The sequence below is a fragment of the Malaclemys terrapin genome, chromosome 2, assembly GCF_027887155.1.
Source record: "Malaclemys terrapin pileata isolate rMalTer1 chromosome 2, rMalTer1.hap1, whole genome shotgun sequence".
NCBI lineage: Eukaryota > Metazoa > Chordata > Testudines > Emydidae > Malaclemys > Malaclemys terrapin.
In genome coordinates this window covers 64,549,538-64,572,519 of record NC_071506.1, presented here as the reverse complement: position 1 = coordinate 64,572,519, position 22,982 = coordinate 64,549,538, and the positions used below count along the sequence as shown (strand labels likewise).

General features: G+C 41.1%; 1 protein-coding gene across 3 annotated transcripts in view; it reads right to left on the bottom strand.

Annotated features, from left to right (window-relative positions):
• CA8 (carbonic anhydrase 8) overlaps positions 1-22,223 on the bottom strand; it is a 49,821-nt gene extending 27,598 nt beyond the window's left edge. The window contains exons 1-3 of one of the 3 annotated variants that reach the window (XM_054020837.1): positions 21,811-22,223; positions 20,906-21,097; positions 16,384-16,508 (exon numbers count right to left, since the gene is read on the bottom strand). In XM_054020837.1, the coding sequence (XP_053876812.1) occupies positions 16,384-16,508; positions 20,906-21,097; positions 21,811-22,111 (618 nt within the window). In that variant the 5' untranslated portion in view covers positions 22,112-22,223. The remainder of the gene's footprint in view (positions 1-16,383; positions 16,509-20,905; positions 21,098-21,810) is intronic. The other 2 variants (XM_054020836.1, XM_054020835.1) reach the window with 2 other exon arrangements.
• Positions 22,224-22,982: the final 759 nt, after the last annotated feature.

Sequence of the window (22,982 nt, the reverse complement as noted above, 5' to 3'; positions counted from 1 at the left end):
ATACTGAGTAAACAATGTCACATGAGGGCATGACTTGGAAAAACAATTTCTTACTACCATAACCAATAGTTTGTGTGACCATTTAAAAGGGAGAAACTTGACTTACTGCTGAATTGTTTTAAGAAGCAAGTGTGTTTGAGCCACTAAGACTGACTATAATATACAGTAATTAAGTTCCACATCCTTATAGGGGGATCATACCAAGGAATACTACCATGGCATTCAATTTCAAAATGGTGATTTTTTTTTAAATAGGAAGTTAGTTATTAACAGCCTGAAGGGGAAAGTTAATAAATTAAAATTCATAGAAGCAGTATAGAGGCTGTTGGAGAATATCTTAACGGTGAGGCAGAAAGTCTGTGTATCCCACAACACAAAAAGGAAGCAAAAAAGTGAATGAGCAAAGCCTGTGTGGTTAAATGGCAAGGTGCAGGTATTCAGTCAGGCTAAAAATATATCATTTAACCATGCAAATTCAGTCTGACTGAAGCTAAGTGATAACTGAACAGAACATCAACTTTGGCCAGAACTTGCCTTCCCTCCCTAGTCCCTTCCGTGGGTGCAGAAGGCTTGATGGGAACTATCTTTTTGTTCTGTGTTTGTATAGCACCTAGCGCCGTGGGGCCATGGTCCATGCTACCACAAGACAAATAAATAATAGTGAAACCAATGTGGCTCTGACTCCAGTGTGGCTCTGAGGAATAGGGTACAAGGATCTTGAGCTGAGCATCCACATCAGCTGTACAGTTTTGTTCCACGTGGGATACTTGCAGACTGTTGAGGAGAGGTCTCAGTGGATGGAGACGCACCTGGGATGCTAACAAAGCTATATAGTTTATCATTACAGACTGGGCTTTTCAAATGAACCCCAGGGATGCTGAAATCCCACTGAATTTTAACAGGAGTTGGGCACCTAACTCCCTTAGTCTCCTTTAAAACCAGACAAAAATGACTGCTATACAGAGAAGTGAATAGAACTCTGTGCCCATGTGACAGAGTGCTATCAGCAGCACCCTGAACACTGACATTGCTGCAGCCTGGAGAAGGCTGCAGGTCCAGCTGAGGACAATTATACACTTTCCGGAGGGGAGTGCATTGTGAGCACTTGGGTGATAATCAGTGGGCTAGCAAGGTAATTGGAGAGAACATAAGGGGAGGAAACAGGAAGCAAGGGGCAGCTCAGAAGGAAGCAAACAGAGTTTGCATGGGCTGCAAAGAAGCCTACCCCGGCTGTAAGACTGCATTGCGTGGTATTACTATGTAAGGCTAGGTCTACACTACCCGCCTGAATCGGCGGGTAGAAATCGATCTCTCGGGGATCGAATTATCGCGTCTCGTCGGGACGCGACAAGCGATCCCCGAATCGACGCTCTTACTCCACCAGCGGAGGTGAGAGTAAGCGCCGTTAATGGGGAGCCGTGGAGGTCGATTTTGCCGCTATCCTCACAGCGGGGTAAGTCGGCTCCGATACGTCGAATTCAGCTACGCTATTCACGTAGCTGAATTTGCGTATCTTAAATCGACCCCCCCTGTAGTGAAGACCTGCCCTAAGAGAGAAGGAAATACACACCTTGATATAAGATAAGCAGCCCAGTGTGTGTGGCTGGCTGTGAAACTACCAGAGCTAGTTAGGCAGTGAGGTTCACTGGATAGTAACAGAGGCACCCTGTGACAGCCCATCTTTGAAAACAATGTTAAAGGTGATCCTGAGAAGTATGGACTGAAGAGCAGCATTTCAGTGCTAGGAAACATAGTTGACAAATCATTAGAGTTAGAAGGCACCTCAATGAGTATAATGGGGAAAAAACAGCACATCTTCTGCTAGGGTAAATGGGATCTCTCTAACCTGTTATAATTCACTGAATGAGAAAGAACCATTGGATATAATTGACTTTGAAAGTCTAAGGGCTGGTGATATAAAATCCCTTAGAATTAGTATGACTATTCATATGTTTATTTATTTTTATTGCAGTAACCTTTACAGGTCCAGTTAATGATTGGGGCCCTATTGTGCTAGGTTCTGTAAACATACACAACAGAAAGATAAGTCTCTGACCAAAAGAGACAACAGGTGGGTACAATGAACAGATGTGAGGAGAGCACAAGGTAACAGTGAGATGCTGTTCAGCAATTTTCATTCTGAATCATGGAATAAAAACTAGCTAAGAGATAGAAAGCGTAGATTAGGAATAAATGGCCTGTTCTATAGCAAGAGGCTGGTAGTGGTGTAGCCCAAAACCAGCACTGACTAGTGTTGTTCAATTTATTTACTAGCAACTTCGAAGAAGGGTTGAAGATCTGCTGGCAATGCAAAATGAAGTAACAAGTCAATAAAGGGAAAGACTGCAAGGCACACACCAAAGGGCCTGAACAAAACTTGATAACCGTGTGGCACACCTACAGTTGAAATTTCAATTTATATGAGTGAAAGCGTAAGGAACAGCTGGAACTATCCATACGCACGGTGATAGGTTCTGAATTAGTTGTACCATGTCAGAAAAAGCCCTAGGTGTCATTGTGGACAATCCAGTGTGCTTAAGCAGTCAGAGTAACTAAGCTGTTAGGCTTTTGTTAAGGAAGGGATAGAGAATTGAGACATTACATATAAATCAGTGGTATGTCCTCGTGCTGAACAGTAAATTCACACATGGCAATCTCATCTCAAATAAGACATACCAGAAATATTGACAGTCCTTTGAAAAACAGAATTAACAGCAGGAAGGGCTTCCATAGAGGGAAAGACTCTAAAGACTAGAACTATTTTTAGCAGGCTGGAAAAAAGAGTAAAAAGAGATACAGAAAAGGATGAGGAATACAGAAAAGGCCAGCCAAGTTCTCCTCTTCACCCCATCTTACAATACAAGATGGGATTAATCTTAGCAGAAATACTTCATTTTGGGGCTGTCAAGCGATTAAAAAATTTAATCACGATTAATCACGCAATTAAAAAAATTAATCATGTGATTAATCACACTGTTAAACAATAATAGAATACCATTTATTTAAATATTTTGGATGTTTTCTTCATTTTCAAATATATTGATTTCAATTACAACACAGAATACAAAGTGTGCAGTGCTCACTTTATATTTATTTTTATTACAAATATTTGCACTGTAAAAAAAACATAATAGTATTTTTCAATTCACCTAATACAAGTACTATAGTACGATCTCTTTATCATGAAATTTGAACTTACAGATGTAGAATTATGTAAAAAAAAACTGCATTCAAAAATAAAACAATGTAAAATTTTAGAGCCTGCAAGTCCACTCAGTCCTACTTCTTGTTCAGCCAATCGCTCAGACAAACAAGTTTGTTTACATTTGCAGGAGATAATGCTGCCCGCTTCTTGCTTACAGTGTCACCTAAAACTGAGAACAAGTGTTTTCATGGCAATGTTGTAGTTAGCATCGCAAGATATTTACATGTCAGATGCACTAAAGATTCATATGTTCCTTCATGCTTCAATCACCATTCCACGGCACATGCCCCCATGCTGATGAAGGGTTCTGTGTGATAACAATCCAAAGCAATGCAGATCAACACATGTTCATTTTCATTATCTGAGTCAGATGCCACCAGCAGGAGACTGATTTTCTTTTTTGGTGGTTCAGGCTCTGTAGATGCCACATCGGAGTGTTGCTCTGTTTAGACTTCTGAAAGCATTCTCCACAACTCGTCCCTCTCAGATTGTGGAAGGTACTTCAGCTTCTTAAACCTTGGGTCGAGTGCTGTAGCTATCTTTAGAAATCTCACATTGGTACCTTCTTTGCATTTTGTCAAATCTGCAGTGAAAGTGTTCTTAAAATGAACAACATGTGCTGGGTCATCATCCGAGACTGCAATAACATGAAACATATGGCAGAAGGTGGATAAAACAGAGCAGGGACATACAATTTTCCCCCAAGGAGTTCAGTCACAAATTTAATTAACACATTATTTTTTTAATGAGCGTCATCAGCATGGAAGCATGTCCTCTGGAATGGTGGCCGAAGCATAAGGGGGCATACGAATGTTTAGCATATCTGGCACCTAAACACCTTTCAATGCCAGCTACAAAAGTGCCATGCAAATGCCTGTTCTCACTTTATGGTGACATTGTAAATAAGAAGAGGGCAGCATTACCTCCTGTAAATGTAAAATAACTTGTCTTACAAAAAGTAGGACTGAGTGGACTTGTAGGCTCTGAAGATTTACATTGTTTTGGTTTTGAGTGCAGTCATATAACAAAAAAAATCTACATTTGTAAGTTGCACTTTCGCAACAAAATGATTGCAGTACTTGGGTAAGGTGAATTAAAAAATACGATTTCTTTTGTTTATCATTTTTACAGTGCAAATATTTATAATGAAAAATAATATACATTTTGCTTTCAATTACAACATAGAATACAATATATATGAAAATGTAGAAAAACATCCAAAATATTTAATACAGTTCCATTGGTATTCTATTCCTTAACAGTGCGATTTAAACTGTGATTAATCGTGATTAATTTTTTTGAGTTAATCGCATGAGTTAACTGCTTCATTTCCATTGTGCATGAGATCAGGAAACAAGGAGGCCACACAGGGAGTCTCTGATGGACACAGAGATGAATGCTGAGCAGCCCTCTCAATACCGATGGGAGTGGCAAGATGTGGCCTTGAGCCACCTGCACGTAATGTAGTAAGCCACAGCTGCCACTGCAGTCCACAGGCCTTAGTATCTCCTGTAGCAAGCTGCAAGGTTCTCCTCTCTCTGCCTTGGTTTGCAGGGAGAAGGACCTGATCCCCCGCAAAATCTTTTAAGCTCCCCACACACAAAACCTTTTTACTCCAGTTTTGCATAGGAGACCAAAATATCACCATGATAATCAATATGATTAACAGGCAGGGCTCACTGCCATAGAGTACTGTGGGGCCAACAGCTCAGTATGATTGGTAGAGGAACTAAGAGAAGGTTGTGCAGTTAGGCCATCAAAGGTAACAATACAAGGGTCTTATGTGTCAGGTCACATGCTGTTCACTAGTTATGGGAGGAATAAATTTCACCCCCACAATTGTATAATTAAGGGATGCATTATAAGTAAATTATTGGGTGTGTTCTACAATTTTCCTTTACTGAAGGAAAGTGTGCAGGAGATGAAAACTGTTTCCACCATTAATAAATATTCTATATAGTAACAAAAGAAGAAAAAAGCAAATATGTCATTACTTGGCTCCCGATTGTTGGCTTTTTGCAACAAACCCTTCACCAGGAAAGTGAAATGCTGTGTAAATCCTGCGGTCAGATTTATAGACCAGATTCTTTGCTGTGCCAAGTTTCCGCCCAGGTGATACAGCACCCTTGGAGCTGCTCTAATCTGTGCCAGCTGATAATAGTATTCAAGATTCTGTACTTCAACTGGAGACAGCTGGAGTACAGTACACTCCAGCCTTGCCTCCCACTGCCCCTTAATTAGGATGACTAGGAAGGGGTGTGTAGGAAAGATGGGGATTTCTGTAAAAGTCTCTCCAGTCTGTTTTTGCTATGTAGATGTCTTTGCTGTGTGTGTGTGTGTTGATATATTATTTTTAAGCTTTGAGAGACCAAAACCTGGCAAGAAGACTGGATGAATATATAGTGATTATTAATGCATACAAGTTTGCTGCATCTTGTGAAAGAGTCAACTATATTGTGTGCTATCAGAGTCACCAGTTTTCTAAGCTGCAAAGAAAACATGAAGAGGTGTGATTTAAGAGAGTAATTCTGGAAAATGTATTCACATGACCAGCTTCTCAACTGAAATCAGTGGGCCTAAGGAAACTGCAATTAATTTCCAGGGATTTAAAACCAGACTATTCACCCGAGAAAGGACTTGTCATTTAAACAAGGGCTGCAGGGCGGGAGATCTTAATCTCACTGATTTTATTTTTATACATAAATTTATCTAATGAAGGCAGAATAACACAATGATCACTCCCATCTGTTTATTTCATTTTTACAGATAATTTGGGTTGATATTTGCTGTAAGGTGACCTGAGGTTCTTTCTAAATGGATGACAGTAACAGCAAGAGTAAGTTATTTTCCAAACATAATCTTGACTTCTCTCCAATGAGCAGTTATACTTAAATAGTACACACTTCAAGGAAGCTCAGAACAATTTTCAGTTCAATACTGCCCAAGTTTCCAACATAATAATCTTCATTGTGTATCTTTAATGGCCTGCTGTTGAATTGCAGTTTTACATGCTGCATTAGTATTGTATAATGGCTTTTCTCTGAGATAGTCTGTGATTGAGGTACTAGATTGGGCCTCAGGGGAATGGTCTATCTATATAGATGCTTATTAGAGCTGGTTGAAACTCAGAATTTTAAATCCATGAGAAATTCTGACATTTCAAAATTTCCATTCATCCTAAATCATAATGAAAAGTCATTTTCCGCAAAATGGGGACATTTTTCATTTCAGAAATATCTAAATGATCTTATGAAAACATTTCATTTTGACATTATTATTTTGACTATATTACAGTATGTTATACTGAACTTCATATAGCATAAAAGTTGAAACAATAATGTTGAAATGAAGTGCTTTGGCCATATGGAAACTAAAGATTTTGACTTTACCCAAACAAAATATTTAGATAATTATTGGTCAAAAATGTCAATGAAATCGATACATTCCCACAAAACATTTCAATTTCATCAAATCAGCATTTTCCTCATCTACTCAAGGGGTGGAGGAGATAATGCTGAATCCTTTAAAGAGGTCTCAGAAATTGCATTCCCTTCAACACAGCCAGGGAACTGTGAGACATTCCACCTTCAGTGCTCCCCCCTAGGATAGTGCAGTTTCAGATCAGCCATTACTACACACTGTGGCTAAGTGCAACAGCATAGCCCTGAGTGAATACAATAAGATTTGGTCCTAGTGTGTTGGCCTTCTAGGCAAAGATTAGCCCTCAACCACAGACCTCTCCCATGGCTTGCTACTCATTTCCTTCTACCAAATATTCCCTACCCTGTTTCCCCGAAAATAAGACAGTGTCTTATATTAATTTTTGCTCCCAAAGATGCGCTAGGTCTTATTTTCAGGGGATGTCTTATTTTTCAGAAATGAAAAATGCCTTATTATCGGTGGATGCCTTATTATCGGGGAGGTCTTATTATCGGGGGGATGCCTTATATTACAACGAGAGGCAAAACTGTAAGTAGGCCTTATTTTCGGAGGATGTCTTATTTTCGGGGAAACAGGGTATGTGTCATTTCTTACCCAAAAGGGTACCTTGCTTTCTGGCTGATTTATCTGTAGTGGGGACCTTCCAGTTCTTAAATGCGTAATCCTTTGCACTGTTAACAGTGGTGCTTCAGAGGAACTATTGCAGCAGCCAGCCCAAAAGATTCTGAGGTGCGCATGAGACTCAAAAGCATCTGCTGCACAATTGGGAAAAAAACAGGAAAATCCCTGGAAATGGGAGCAGATGGGCAATGAGCAGTTTGGGACCCACCTGCTGGTGACTTTTCCCTTAAATGGTGGTGGCTAAGTAGTATCGTGTATGTCTTCCCAGCATCACCCCTGGATTAAACTGCAGTTTTTGCTCACAAAGAAGGCCCCAAACACATTTGACATAAGCACATGAATACCCTTCTTTCAAAGAGTTTGAAGAAGCATTTCTCCCTACATCCGGCTATAGCAAAGCCATCCCCGCCTGCTAGCATATCAACCATTAATGCACCCGGTGTGCCTTATGTATCAACACTGCAATACAAAGTTCTTAAATGTATTCTTTGCAAAGTATAAACTATGCGTGACTGAGCTAATCCATAAGCACTCAGTGTTCATATTGGTGAATTACCTAGAATCAAAGTACAATTTGGGGACTGTGACTGATCATTTGGATCAAATTATCTGTCAGCAACAAATAACAAATCTAATACTGAAAGAGCTTAGCAACTGGTAACAAAGCTATTTCAGGAATCATATGCTGCTCATATTACTTTTAAAATGATGATAATGAATGTATTTCATTTTGTCAGTTTCTCTTTGGTCTACTGAGAGGGGGAGAGAGGGTTTCCAGTTTTGCACAACAGCCAAAAAACAAAACACAAACCAGTAAATAAGGGGGAAATCTGAAGTTCGTACTAAGTGAAAAACTGCTGGAAAATACTTTTTTGCAGAGCATCAGCTAGATTCAACCCCCAGTGTAACTCCAGTGATGATTCTGGAGTTGTACCAGGAATCTGTCTGATCCATAAAGTATTATGTAAGGGGTACAGATTGTGATTATACCTTCATTCTATATAAGAGGTAAAATTATGTATTTCTTTTTCATCAGTGATAGTTTGAATCTGGATCCGGTTGTGAATAAAAGAATAGTTGTTAGTCATAAAAAACACTACTTTAAACACTACATTACTAATCAACAATGATACTAGACTGAACAGTCATTTCGTTATTTGAATATTAAGTTAATATTCTATTAGGGAACTTCCTTTATTAAAAATAAGTTTCAGAGTAACAGCCGTGTTAGTCTGTATCCGCAAAAAGAAGAACAGGAGTACTTGTGGCACCTTAGAGACTAACAAATTTATTAGAGCATAAGCTTTCGTGGACTACAGCCCACTTCTTCGGATACATATGCATATGTAGTCCACGAAAGCTTATGCTCTAATAAATTTGTTAGTCTCTAAGGTGCCACAAGTACTCCTGTTCTTCTTTTTATTAAAAATACTTCTTAAAAATTATGAGCAGAAAAACCTAAAATTGAAATTTAAAATAGCAGAATTAAGTTTTGTTAAAGCACTCTGAGCCAATTCCTGCTTGTAAAGAGTGAAATTCACCCCCTTATTTTGAGATCGTAAGTGGATCTTAAGCAATTCATAAGCTTTGTGCTGCCCCTCTGCAAAGGAGTGAATTCCATCCTTTACAAGCAGGAAATCAATGAGATCATTGAGGTGAATGAGACGTAGGCCTGCGTTTAAAACATTCCCATTTGAGTTTATGGCCCAGATCAGGGATCGGCAAGTGATGTGCCGAGTGATGTGCCGAGTCTTCATTTATTCACTTTAATTTAAGGTTTTGCATGCCAGTAATACATTTTAACGTTTTTAGAAGGTCTCTCTCTATAAGTCTATAATATATAACTAAACTATTGTTGTATGTAAAGTAAATAAGGTTTTTTAAAATGTTTAAGAAGCTTCATTTAAAATTAAATTAAAATGCAGAGCCCCCCGGACCCGGTGGCCAGGACCCGGGCAGTGTGAGTGCCACTGAAAATCAGCTCGCGTGCCGCCTTTGGCACGCCTGCCATAGGTTGCCTATGATCATAGTCACATTAAAGTTACTGGCAAAACTCCCACTGATTTCAGTGGTGCAAGATTGGTGCCTAATCTTGGAAACAAGTGTTGTTAAAATGGGCCTGCTTGCCTTAATCCTCTCACCAGACTCACTGAGGTCAAAGGGAGTACTTGTGTGAGATAAAGGGAGTAGGATTTGTGTGTGCATGGAGGGGAATAGACATTGCCGACCTGGTGTTACAATTACATGTATTTTGTTTCTTTGCTTTGTTTTATCAAGCAAACTTACAAATGAAGCAATAAATCATTGAATAAAATAAACAGCACAGAGGCCTCTGAACTACATATATAGGGTGACCATATTTCCCTATGCTAAATATGGGACACCTGGTAAAATTACTTGTATTCAAGCAAATTCAATGGCAATCAGAACTATGCAGTACAAACTTTCAAATTAACATCAAGATGTCTGAGCCCCTGTCAAAAAGAAATACTGTGTAGTTGGATCCTTTTTATTTATCTTCTTATCTTTAAGGCTTTGGGGTTCATACAGGGAGAGGTGACACATACACACTTACATACACCTTTCTCACACAGGGGGATGACCGACTGATCCGACCCTCCCTGCCCGGCGCTCTCCACCCTCCATGCCTCGCTGGGCCCCTGGAATGGACCCGCCTCTCCTGATACATGGTGCCACGTCTTCCCGAGGTAACACGTGGAGGGGGGACGACGCAGGGTCACATGCTCCCCCTCCCCAGATTTCTGCCAGGGTTCACACCAGAATGTGTCCAGCAACAACCTTTCAGCACTGTGCCGGAGGGAAGGGATGGGAGCTGCTTCCAGCCGCAGGGGCAGGAGGGGGGAAGGGATGACCTGGACCATGTCTTTGCAGAGCTCATCTCTTCTCCCTGCCCCGCTCCCCTGTGGTTGGAAGCAGCTTGTTCCTTCCTTCCCACACAGTGTTGAAAGGCAGCTAATACCTCCAGGCTGCTGCTGGCCACCGACAAAACCCAGCCGCCTTCTGTCCCCCAGCTACAGCGTGGGCAGGGAGGGGTTAAGCCCTATGGATGCGTTGTGCACCAAGGCCCAGGGAACCTGACTGCAGGTGCTTCAGCGAACCTGGCCAGAGAGGTGGCTCAGCAGCGGAGGATGACTAGGGGATGGAGCAGCAGCCTTGCACTCCCTGGGGGAAGGACGGGGGGGCAGGTGAAGAGGGTGCTAAGCTGTGAGACCTGCAGGTTTGGGGCATGAACAGGCTGGAAATCGCTTTCCCCACACACACTCCAGACCTTAGCTGAGGGGTTGAGAGGCTTCCCCATGCCAGCACTGTGCTGGGGGATTGGCACATGCAGGGCTCAGCTCCTCCTGGCCAGTGCCCTGGGCTGGAGGGTCTTGGGTTTTTCAAGGGTGCCGGCCCAGCCAGAGGCAGTGCGGGACGGAAAGAGCCTGCCGGCCAGGCTGCTGGTGAGCTGAGCACCCCAACCAAGGGCTGGTTCTCTGCACAGCGCTGGGAACAGGACGCACCCCGCCGAGGGGAGATATGGAGGAGCAGTGGGGCTGGGGGGATGTGAAAGGGCAAAGCAAGGAGAGGACAGCAAGAGGGGGAGCACGTAAAGGGCCGATGGGTGAGCAGCAGAGGCCACCAGCTAGCGCCTGCACACACTCACCAGCTATCGCAGCGTGCAGCCAATGCCGGCCAGAAACGGGGTGGAGGGGCGAGGCCTGCTGGCCAAGAGCCAGCACACAGCAGGGGCTGTGCTGACAGACCAGCCTGGGGAGCAGCCAGCCCCACCACCAGCCTTGCACACCCACCCCCATTGTCGGCCACTGGACACCCCCCCCAACTCACCGCTGGTGGGCGGGCAGCTAGTGATCAGGGATCCGGCCAGCAGCAGGACCCACCAGTACTGATGGTTGGGGGAGACAGAAAATACGGGATAATTTGCCTTTTTTTAAAGAGAAAGTTGGGACACCTGCTTAACTATGAAAGAAGAGCTTAAATATGGGACTGTCCCTTTAAAAATGGGATGTCTGGTCACCCTATACATATATGCAAAATAAGAGGTGACTTTCACTCAAAGACATGTCTACATTGCAATAAAACACTCACAGATGGCCCATGTTAGTTGACTTGGGCTCGCGGGGCTTCAGATGTGGAGCTACAAAACTGCAGTATAGACATTTGGGCTCAGGCTGGAGATTGGGCTCTGGGACCCTCCCCCCTCAGGGTCCCAAAACCCAGGCTCCAGCATGAGCCCAAACATCTGTACTGCAATTTTATAGCCCTGCGGCCCAAGCCCAAGCCAACTGATATGAGCCATTCACAGGTGTTTTACTGCAGTGTAGACATACCAAAGGTGAGCAGAATTTGGTCCAAAATGCTTTAACAAAACCTAATTCGGACATTTCAAGATTAAGGTAAAGTTGAGAATAAACCTGTGCGTTAGGGGCATGGAATTTTTTCTCACAGAAATGAAAAAGAGCAGATTGGTACAGTCTATATATCTGATTTGAAAGCTGTGCTCATTAAAAAAATCCAAAGAACCAAACCCTATGTATTGCTAAACAGATGGTGAAGATGCTTGAGGGAGAGAAATGTAATATCATAATTTTAGTCTGAAGCCATAAAATAGTACTTTGTCTCAATTAAATACTTAAGATGGCATCTTTCAGATGAGCAAAAGAAAATCTAATTGTTTCATTTAGACTGGGTGAGTTTTACGTATTTATTACAGCATTTTTAGTGATAGTTATTGTTGTGATGAAAAATACTACAGAACAAACGAGTTTGGTTTATATTACATTACGCAAAAGACAATTTTATTTTATTTTTTACTTTTGTTTGGCTTTGCTGTTGAAAACTCATTCGGACTCCGCAGGCAACTGTGAGGTTGGTTTTTTTTAATTGAAAATTTATGACAGCAAAAGGGAAGGTGTTTCTCTTCCTCTACATCTTGGAAAGGCTTGGAAATGATTTGCAGCTTATTCCCTTCCACTGATCGTTTGCACAAGGTTTGGAAAAAACATACTGCAGTTGGCTAGTAATGTGTGTACAAAACAAGCTAACATCAGCCAATATTTTAAAGGGTTGGATTCTACAGAATTCTCCACTCTGCTCCCAGTCAAGTTGCTAGCATTGCGAGGAACCATTTTTGACCAGTGTCAGTTTTATTTTATAGCAGCTTCCTGTGATTGATTCTAAAAATTAATTGTTCTTTTAGGGTTAAATTGTGCTGTTTGGCCCAGTCCTGAGCAAGTACCAGTGTGTAAGCTACACCGTCCTAGGACAAGTTCAGGGACATACTATGACATTCAGAGACACGTCTCTGAGGCACAATTCCCTCCAGGCTTCTCCCTTGCTCCAGAAGGGTGGTAATTTGCTGTTGGCCTATATCAGCAGTAAATTCTTAACCTCCATTCATGCACCAGGCAACAAGTAGGAGGGGGAGAATCAAGGTTCCACACATTTGCCACCCCTTCCTTCCCATTCCCCAACCACCTTCTGGAGGGGGTGAAGAGTAAGGAGGTTGCAGCACCCACTTATTCATTCATCTCCACACTCAAGGCTTGGGTAGTTCATGCACAGGTAGAAGAGTAGCTCTTACTCCCTTTTCTCCGCTGTATAGGTGTGTACTCCAAGTCACAGTCTAGCCTTTGTATCTTTCAAGGAAATGAAACTAGATACTAATCTTCTATTGTTGAGCTCTTTATCAAACTTTTAACATCAACAGCAGCCTGAGAGAGTAAAGTATCCCTGAGTATACTCAGTAGAATACTGCATATGATTTCTGAGGAAGGCTGTATGAAATACCTCCTCCCAGTTTTTGGCTGCAAGGCAAGATTGGGCATTGTATTTCTTTCTAGAAACAAAGGGAGGAGGATTGTGAACAACATGTACAGTACATGTTAAACAACATGTTAAAAAAGGTGTTACAATGTTTACATTAGACTGCAGTTTGCTGCTTTGTCGGGCTTATCTTGGTTATTGCAACTACAAGGGTTTCAATTAAAATAATAACATATATATTAAAGTCAACATTTTGATTTCTTCCAATGGGGAAGCTGAAAAAACAAGACTTTACTGAATTTCTGATAATAATAAAAACAACAAATTTAGCCTCTGAGGAGTCACATGAACAGCAGTTTTATTACAACAACATGGTAAATCATTTCAAGTGTTTGTCCCAGAGGTCACAGTACAAACCTAATTTGCTAATCTATTTAGCCATGAACCTGAATGTCCTAACCCTGTGCAAGATTCCAAGATGTCTAGTCAGAAAATAATAGATTGTTACACTTAGAGATACAGGATATTGCTTAATTCCTATCTAATAGTTATATCAAGGGTAAAGAACCAGAGGAAGGAACTAAGCAGTAATCCTCTTCCAAACATTGAGAAGTAACATTCCTGTCTAAAGTCAGACTTTACAAGGGTTGTTACGCTGATATTCTGTAGCTGTTCTGTAATAGCTGGCCCAGTTTATTAATGTAAGGGTGTGTAGGATGGTTCCTATATCTTAGAGTCGGAATTCAAAATCAAACTGCTGCTCTGATCGATAAATACAGAGAGCCATATCAGATATATCAGTTGAAATCCAGAGTTACTACATTGGCTTCAATAGAATTACTCGGGATGTTAATGGAATAATAGAGATTACAATCTAGTCCCAGTTTGGTGTGTTGCTAATAGATTTAGTAAAAACCATGCAGTTTTGTTTATCATTTGTTCATATACTTGGTTTGTGTCCTCCTGAAAGTCTTATCATCCAATGTTTTTTATTCTCAGTGACAGAAATGTATTTCAGGCTTCTAAGGCAAAAATCAGCAGTTGGGACAGACATTCTCTTCTAGTGGAAAAGCCAGGCACAGCTCTCAGGGGCCTGATTCTCAGGCTTGCATTTGTGTATACCCATTTACACATACACACTACAATATGAGAACACATACTCCACAGATGGGTATGCAACTGGGTAGACACCTATCACTATCTATTAGTGTACACATTAAATTACTGTTACCTACCAACCCGCTGAAAACAAGGCCCTAAAATACATACTATGACCACCAGCTCCTGAACAAAAAGATGCCCGTATAACAGGCAAGAAAATAGCTCTACTGATCAAAGTGACTGTTCTTGATAAAAGTAATGTGTGGAAATCTCCAGAATGAAGACAGTGATTAGAATCCCGTGTTCTGTAAGATGTGACATAAATCATACTATTGAAGGAACATATGTATTTGTCATGAACACCTACTTTCACCCTCCTCAATTTTTACAGTATGATATTTGGACCAAAATTTAGCTGCCCTGTATGCCTAAGACTAGAAAACTCATAGGTAGAAGGGGAACATGGAGCAGAAGTTTTCTACAGAAAGTGTGGTTCCTCCACCATTTCAATCTCCCCAAAAAACATGCAAAGAAGTCAATCTACAGGTTGTCAAAGCAGGATAGTGTGGGAATAAGGGACATGGGGTTACGGCCTGTATATCTGTCTGTCCATGACTTCTAACCCAAGAGTGTTAACATCCCACAAAAGAAATCTGCTTGGAGACCTGTGTATAAGGCTGCATGTGTATGCTGCTTTTACAATGTATTTTAAATAATCAATAAATCTTAACTTCCAGCCATTAGACCTATCCTACTGTCACCAGTAAGCAAGATCCTAGGATCAGAACTTAGCCAAAAATGGCTTTGATGCAAGAGATGAAGTGGAACCCAATTTGCTCTTCTATAGATCTATATACACACTTCTGTGCTAACTGTAATGAAATCTTGGGTTTGACATCCCTCACTTTGTCAGGACGTTTTAGCACAGCTGTCATGCTGCCCTTAAAGGAGACACAGCATGGGTTCCCACTGAGGCTGATCAGATCCGTTGGCTAATCCCTGGACCTTTTTCATGGCTTGCCTCCATGCTGACCCTTTTTTACATAATGATTTATTTTTAAATGGACATTAACTTACTGGGGACAGGTTTGCTTTATCTTGCATCAGTTGCCCACTGTCACAAGGGGCCACTGGAACTGCTTTGGCGTGGGGATGCATCTAGACAGGGTCCAGTAAAAGGGGGTGTAGAAGCTGTTACTCTGGCCCTACATTACCTGGTGAGTCCCCCATATAGGGGTAACTTTCCTGAAGCCAGTTCTGCAGTGGACTGATACAAAACAGTCACAGCAGAGGCCAAGATCTGATCAATGTTCCTAACCCAGTTATTTAAGCTACGCATTAAACCTGTATCTTTTCCACAAGTCCATGTGGATTTTTATATTTATTTTTTAAATAAACACTGATTTTTATCCTTTTTCTTTTAAAAAATTCTATTCCAGCAGAGTGGGCTCCATGTGTAACCAGTCAGTAACAAATGCCCAAGCACTTGAAGAGGAGAGCATAAATGGAGCATTTTGAGCTTCTAAGGGATTATGATAAATAACAAGACAAAAAATAATTTTAAAACCTCTGAAAAAAGGCATGAAAGTCTCCTTATAATACAAAAGATGAAGTGCATAGTAAATGAAAATACTGGAATGATCTTCTGCAGTACAGTTGCAATCGTGGAACATAAAGCTGAGTATCTGTGGAACAGCTCAAATTTTAAGATTGCAGAACATTTGTACCCTTCTTTCCAAACCTGAGCTTCACTCCATGCTATGATTATATAGAAGAATTTCATACATCCTCCAGTTTTCAGATGTCTAAAGCTTTTCATGAACAATTTATTTATGCTTTTTTAAAACAAGTTTATTATTTAATTATTATTTACCATGGAAAGGCTTCCAGCAGCTATTTCCCCCCAACTATAGCTATTAGTCAAGGTGACATAGGAAGTGTTGAAATAGCAGATCTTGTTAGAATGCTAATATTATTAAGACAGAAGTTAATAGTTCTGCAAGTTAACTTTATGGCCAATTAATCATGCAATACGATGTATGCTAGAGGCACATTACTAAAGACTCAAATCTCAATTTACTGGCACTAAAGCACACTTCAGCAGACGGTTTTTTCGTATGAAAAATGCTGAGCTAAAATAAAAGCTGTTTTGAACTACCAGGTTATCAAGCAATGATTTAACATCTTATGCATAGCACAGGTTTTTTGTAATGTGTTGTCATTCTTACCTCCATGGGAAAAGCTTTAAAATTAACAGTGTGTTCAGAGCCACGCTGGTTTTCTCTCCCCCAGTGAAACTGAACATCATGTAGTTCAAATTCATGTCCCCGAGGTAATGGACCACCTACTAACACTGGAAAAGAACACAAATGAAGACATACTTAGTTTTCCAAGCAAACAAGCTGCTGAGTACATTGTCCACAAACAATTGGGAGATTGTTGCAAACTTCTTTATTATGATTTATCTAAGAGAGAATGGGAGCAAAGCTAACATACCTGCTGCCTTTTCTCCTGTGTTATTACCCATCTGCAGAATCCCAATTCATTCTCAGTTATATAATGCTATGAAAATGGTATTATCCTGCATTCTGAGTTTTACAAGGTGGAACAGCTAGTCATATTGCAAGATAAAACCATTGTATGCTTATCACTCCAAAGAGTGAATAGGTTTATAGATTGATAACCAAACAGACGCTCTGTGTTCTAACCAGATGATGTGGTTTCCTTCTGGTGTCAAAGTGCATAATTGCCTCGTAGCTGTACAAATGCCTCGCCTGTATCACCTATGTTTGTTGTGCGGAAATTGGTCATGAAACTCTGGCATTCTTGGCTGCCAATGTTTTGTTAGATAATGATATTTTGATAGACAACACCTGCCAGGCTTGTGAGATATAGGTTGCCCTTATGTTCCATGAGCTCATAATAAATAAGCTTAAGAGTCAATATCAACACTATACTATATTTACTTAAAGTAAACCACTAGGAAGATGCTTCACAGTACTCTAGACCACCAGAATAGTCTTACTGCTGTTTCTAAAACCCATAGTTGTGAATGTGGGATAATGCTTTAAAATTAAACAACAAAAAGATCCATCCCCCAGTCATAAAAAATGAAAAGAAGTATAAATTATAACTTGAACATTTGACATTAATCTATCTTTTCACAATGGTATATACACATAGGTGTACAGATCTGAAGCCAAACTTTGGCCCTCACTTCCATCCATACCAGAGTTTGGTCCAGTGAGTCCTGAAGCTGCTTAGGACCAAATATTGCATTCAGGTACATGCTTAAAACTCTTCACTGAAGTCAGTAGGAGTAATGTTCTCATATACAAGGGCAGATTTGGGGCTTAGAATGCTTACAGGTCTGCTCCAAAGCCTATCAAACTCTAGTCTCTCACTGTCTTCAGTGTGATAAACATTGAGGAAATCAACATGTCCAGAATACAGCAAAATCTGATAATGTGTTATATTAATATTATATCTTTAGTAACACAGATTTTTTTGGTGAAAGGAAATATTATTCCCATTATATGTGTGACTGGAAGTGCTCTCTACTGTAATATTGTTTTGGACTTACAGGACCATCACCAAACCTATCTCTGAGGCTTAATTCATAACATTCATCTCATGTTAAAACTATTTATTATTAGTGCATAGAACATATTCATGTGCACTTTGCCTCTCTGCAATGTGTGATTCCCTATTGGAAAATCATTCTGAAACTTTTTTCAGAGTAGCAGCCATGTTAGCCTGTATCCACAAAAAGAACAGGAGTACTTGTGGCACCTTCGAGACTAACAAATTTATTTGAGCTTAAGCTTTCGTGGGCTACAGCCCACTTCATTGGATGCATAGAATGGAACACACCGAAAGTAGATATTTATACATACAGAGAACATGAAAAGGTGGGAGTAGTCATACCAACTGTAAGAGGCCAATCAATTGAGATGAGCTATCATCAGCAGGAGAGAGAAAAAAACCTTTGAAGTGATAATCGAGATGACCCATAGAAGGTGTGAGGATATTTTAACATATTTTAACATGAGGAAATAGATTCAATTAGTGTAACGAGCCAACCATTCCCAGTCTCTGTTCAAACCTAAGTTAATTGTATCTAATTTGCATATAATTCAAGTTCAGCTGTCTCTCTTTGGAGTCTGTTTTGAAGTTTTTTTGTTGCGTTCTGAAACTGAAACTGTCACTCCTTGTAACTTCCAGTATACTTGACCTGCATTGTGGTCAAAGAAGAAGTGTTTCTGCTAGTAGAATGCCCCTAAAATATTTCTGAAATATTCAAGAAGGCTCTCAATCATATCTATTCTCCTCCATTGTAAAGTCAGTCATGCTTTCTCCATCTTATATATCATACATGCACAGTGCCCAAACTGGATGCAGCCTGTAAAATGTTTATAAAGTCAAATGAAGAGTCTGAATGTATGTTCTGAATTAAGGATCAAAAGAACCATCATTAATGATAGCTCTATAGATGACAACAATATGTGCACTGTGCAATGATACAGATGAAAAATGTATAGTCTGAAATGGAATAACTATTGATTTTAATATACACCTTTACCCCGATATAACGCGACCCGATATAACACGAATTCAGATATAACACAATATATAACACGGTATATAATACAGGCGGGGCGGGGCTGCGCGCTCCGGCGGATCAAAGCAAGTTCGATATAACGCGGTTTCACCTATAACGCGGTAAGATTATTTGGCTCCCAAGGACAGCGTTATATCGGGGTAGAGGTGTATATTTTAGTCATTCGACTTTATATATTTGTAGGCTTTTCTATGGCTACTACGCCATGTATATGGGAACCTCTCATACATTAATTGGCCATATTTTCAAAAGTGCTCAGTGCTCAGGAGCTCCCATGTAGAAAATCTGGCTAAATGGATTTGTCTTCACAGCAGCCCATGAGGTGGCAAGCTGTGGGAGCCATAGCAAGATCCTGGGTTTGGCCAGTTTAGAGACCTGGACACAGAGGCGTTCTATTGTTGTGGTCTTTAAGCTTAAGGGAGCTTATATTAACTCCTTCCTCCCCCTCCTGGAGGCAGAAGACATACACCTGTAATGAAAGATTTATCCTGATTTTACAGATGGAGAACGGGGACACAGAGAGATTAAGCGACAGGAAATCTGTGGCAGACCTAGGAACAGAAGATTGGACTTAACTGAGACTGCCAGCTTATTTCCCACATGTCACCAAAGACAGTAACAGTTAGGCACTATCACTATGAATTCACGGTGGTGACCTAGAGGTGACTTACTCCTTTTCAAGGACCTCATATCCAGACATGTATAACTTTTTAACTCTCTGTAAAAATCCCCCTCTCCCCCACCAGAAGTGCCCAAACAATGGCCCATGTATCACTGGTGGCCCTCAGAAAACTTGCTGTGGTGAATTGACTGGTCACATCATGCAAGTTTTCATCCTTGTTAAAATATGGTAAACAACGTACTTTCTGAATATTAACATGAATCCCTAGTGCTATCTTGACAGACTAAAGCTCATCTCAAAGATGTACATTGCATGCCTGTTTCTCCTTCCACTATACAAATCCGCCACCTATATTATTGGTTTGATGAAAATAAACATCACAGGACAGATCCTGGGCCCTTGCTCTGACCTCTTTGCACTAACAGAGCAACTGGGGATTCCCCCAGAACAGGTGAATAACCAGGTGGCATAAAGCTGGCTCTGCACCATCCTTCCCAGACTGCTTTGAGTAGGTGGCATGTCAGGCATGGCTGGAAAGCCTTGGGCTCTAGCAGTCTTGTAACCAGCCAGCATAGTTCTGAGACTCCTCTAACTTTATGCAGGGTCTGAACTGGCCCCTGTCCACCACAGGACTGGAAGGTCACAAAGGATTGCCTCTCTCCACCTTCCCTCCAGACTTTTAAGTCCTGCACTGAGCATAGCTCATCCAGATGCAAAGTTCTGATCACAGAATTCCTCCCCCAAGATTTCAACTTTCAGTTAAGCTGGAAATGGTGTTTTTATTGCTTTCTAGGGGGTTTGGGGGGGGCGGGAAAAGCAGGGGGGGGCAAATACTGATGCAATACCGTTTACAATTGAAGGCCTATCAACATCCTAAGTATAATTCAAGCATCTTATCCAAAATGAACCATCAAGGTCCACAGTTATCCATATAGTGCATCATCAAAAGCCATGGAAGTCAATGGAAAACTCCTGTTGATTTCCATAGACTTTGGATCAGTCTGTCAGTCATAAGTATAAAATACAATTTGGGTTCCACAACATCTTAGTTATATTCTGGACAATTTCTAAACTTCAAACACTGTTGGCTCAAGTGAATTAGGTCACATCATCATAAGCGGAAATTTTGAACAATGCTGCATGTTGTGAACCAGGCTGGCATCAGCAAACTTTCTTGATATAAGGATTAACTATTAGATTTCTAACAGCAGCTAACTTTCTTGACATAGGATTAATTATTAGATTTCTAACAGTGTCACAAAAATGAATGTCCAGTTTTGGACCACAACAATCCAGCTACCCACAAAGCTCACTCCTGCTTCCATTAAAGTCAGTGGCAAAACTACTATTGACTAAAATGATGCAGAATCTGGATCACAGCTCATTTATAGAAGTGAATGTTCTTTCTCAGTTCAGTTACTGTGCAGAGAATATTCCTTAAGACAATCTAAACTTTATCATCCATTTTATTGTGTTGGGAAAAAATGTAAACAATGATTAAGCATACCTGATTTTGACTTAAGGATAATTTGAATGGAATGCCCATCATTAATTACTTCGCAGTCACGGCAAACAACATAGTTTGGTGATAAACGTACTTCTAGTAGTGAGGGATCATATTTGGCTTCTCTTGAATTCAAGTTAATAGGAGACTGGTATTCTCCATTAGCATCAGGAAAGATCAACCCCCATTCGACTCCTAAAAATAAAATGAAAAGCTAGCATGTGGAAATAAAATATGACTGTTTTTCATGAAGGGCATGCAGCTTTAACCTTTACATACATGCAAAAATATATAATTGAATAGACCCTTTCACTTAAAGGGACACTGTCAAAAAATGCTGTAAACCAACAAATTCCTTTACCCCTGTTACTAATACTGTTAGATAGTTCAACATGAATTAATTTTTAAAATCCCATTGGCTACTCATAATTTATGATCAGTTTGCCTTTTTTGCATTTCTTTGAACTTGAACAATGAAATCAACTAAATCAGTTCTACTTTGTTTTATAGTCGGTTTCACTATCAGGTTCTTAGTGCTCCAGTGTCTGAATTTTAAAGGCAGCAGAGGAATATTTATTTATTTTTAAAATACCTGATTTCTCCTGTTAGGTTTTTGTTTGTTTGTTTGTTTAATGGGGAAAATATTTCTGTTGGTCTTAGGTTGCATAAAAGGGTGTTTGTACCACATATGGATTTGGTCAAATGAAAGTTGGCAGTGCCCCTTGACACCATGAAAGTTTAGCTGCTAAGGAGGAACCCGACAAGACAGCATTACCACGGTGTGATGATGGTCTGCATGTCACTGTACTTTGCCTTTCCATAGGTGAAACGTCCCTTTCTCCCCCGCACAATAAAACTTCTCCCTCCAGCAGCTCCGGGAGCCCGCTGCCTTCCCACCCTCTCCTTACCTTCCTCGTAGCCCCACTCCAAAGCCTCCTCCTTCTGCGGGAAGGGCTCGGGTTTCTCAATGAAGCTCTTGTCAGCCATGGGCAGAGTCTCCACACCTGCTGTGTCCCTCGGAGCGTCCCGGGGTCTCCCTCTCTGAGCGGGGCTGCCTTGCGGAAGCCTGTTCACTTCGGACGGGAGAGGGGGGTTAGTTTGCAGCGCTGGGCGTGTGAGTGTGTGTGTGTCTGTGCTGCGCGTGTCAAGCAGTGGCTGGAGGTTTGGTTTGCAGAGCAGCCGGTGTGTGTCTTCCTGTGGCACACACATAGCGGGGGGGTTGTGGGACTGTAACACTGTGCAACTCTCAGAGGTGATTAGACAGATTCGATCTCTGGATGCTCTATGCGGAGATGAACTGAGACGGAGTTGTGAGGACAATAGTACAGAGAAAATCAAGGGGTGTGTGTGTGGGAGAGAGAGAGAGAGAGAGAGAATATAGCCTGAGTAGACGGACAGGTAGATACTACACAGACCTACAGGTGCTGTAAACGGAGTGGGATGATACTGTTGATCTGTCTCTGTGTCCGTCTGTCTGGCGATGCTGCAAGCAGGATTATACTGCAGGTAAATTTAGTTAATGCAGAAACTCCAGTGAGTGTGTGTTGGGGCTGTACTGAGCCATCCCATTGGCAGCAGCTCATAGCCAGATATGAGATCAGAAGTGAACTCTTGCAAGAAGCAATGGGCTTAAATTGCAGCAAGGGCCGTTTAGGTTGGACATTAGGAAAAACTTCCTGTCAGGGTAGTTAAACGCTGGAATAAATTGCCAAGGGAAGCTGTGAATCTCTGTCACTGGAGGTTTTTAAGACCACATGTCAGGAATGGTCTAGTTATTGTGTAGTCCTGCCTTGAGTGCAGAGGACTGGACGAGATGACTATTTGAGGCCCTTCCCAGTCCTACACTTCGCTGATTCTTACCTGACTCTGTTCACAGGTCTGATCTTCTCCCTATAACCCCCACCTCTGCCCCCTCCCCTCACCATATCTGTTTCCTCCTCACTCTTTCTTCCCCCTCATACCTGTAAATATCCTCACAATCTCAACTGTCCCTAACCAGAGCTGGATTAAGGCAACTGAGGATCCTAGACACACCCACTCAGAGAACCCCAGAGGTGGCCCCACTCCATCCCACATGACT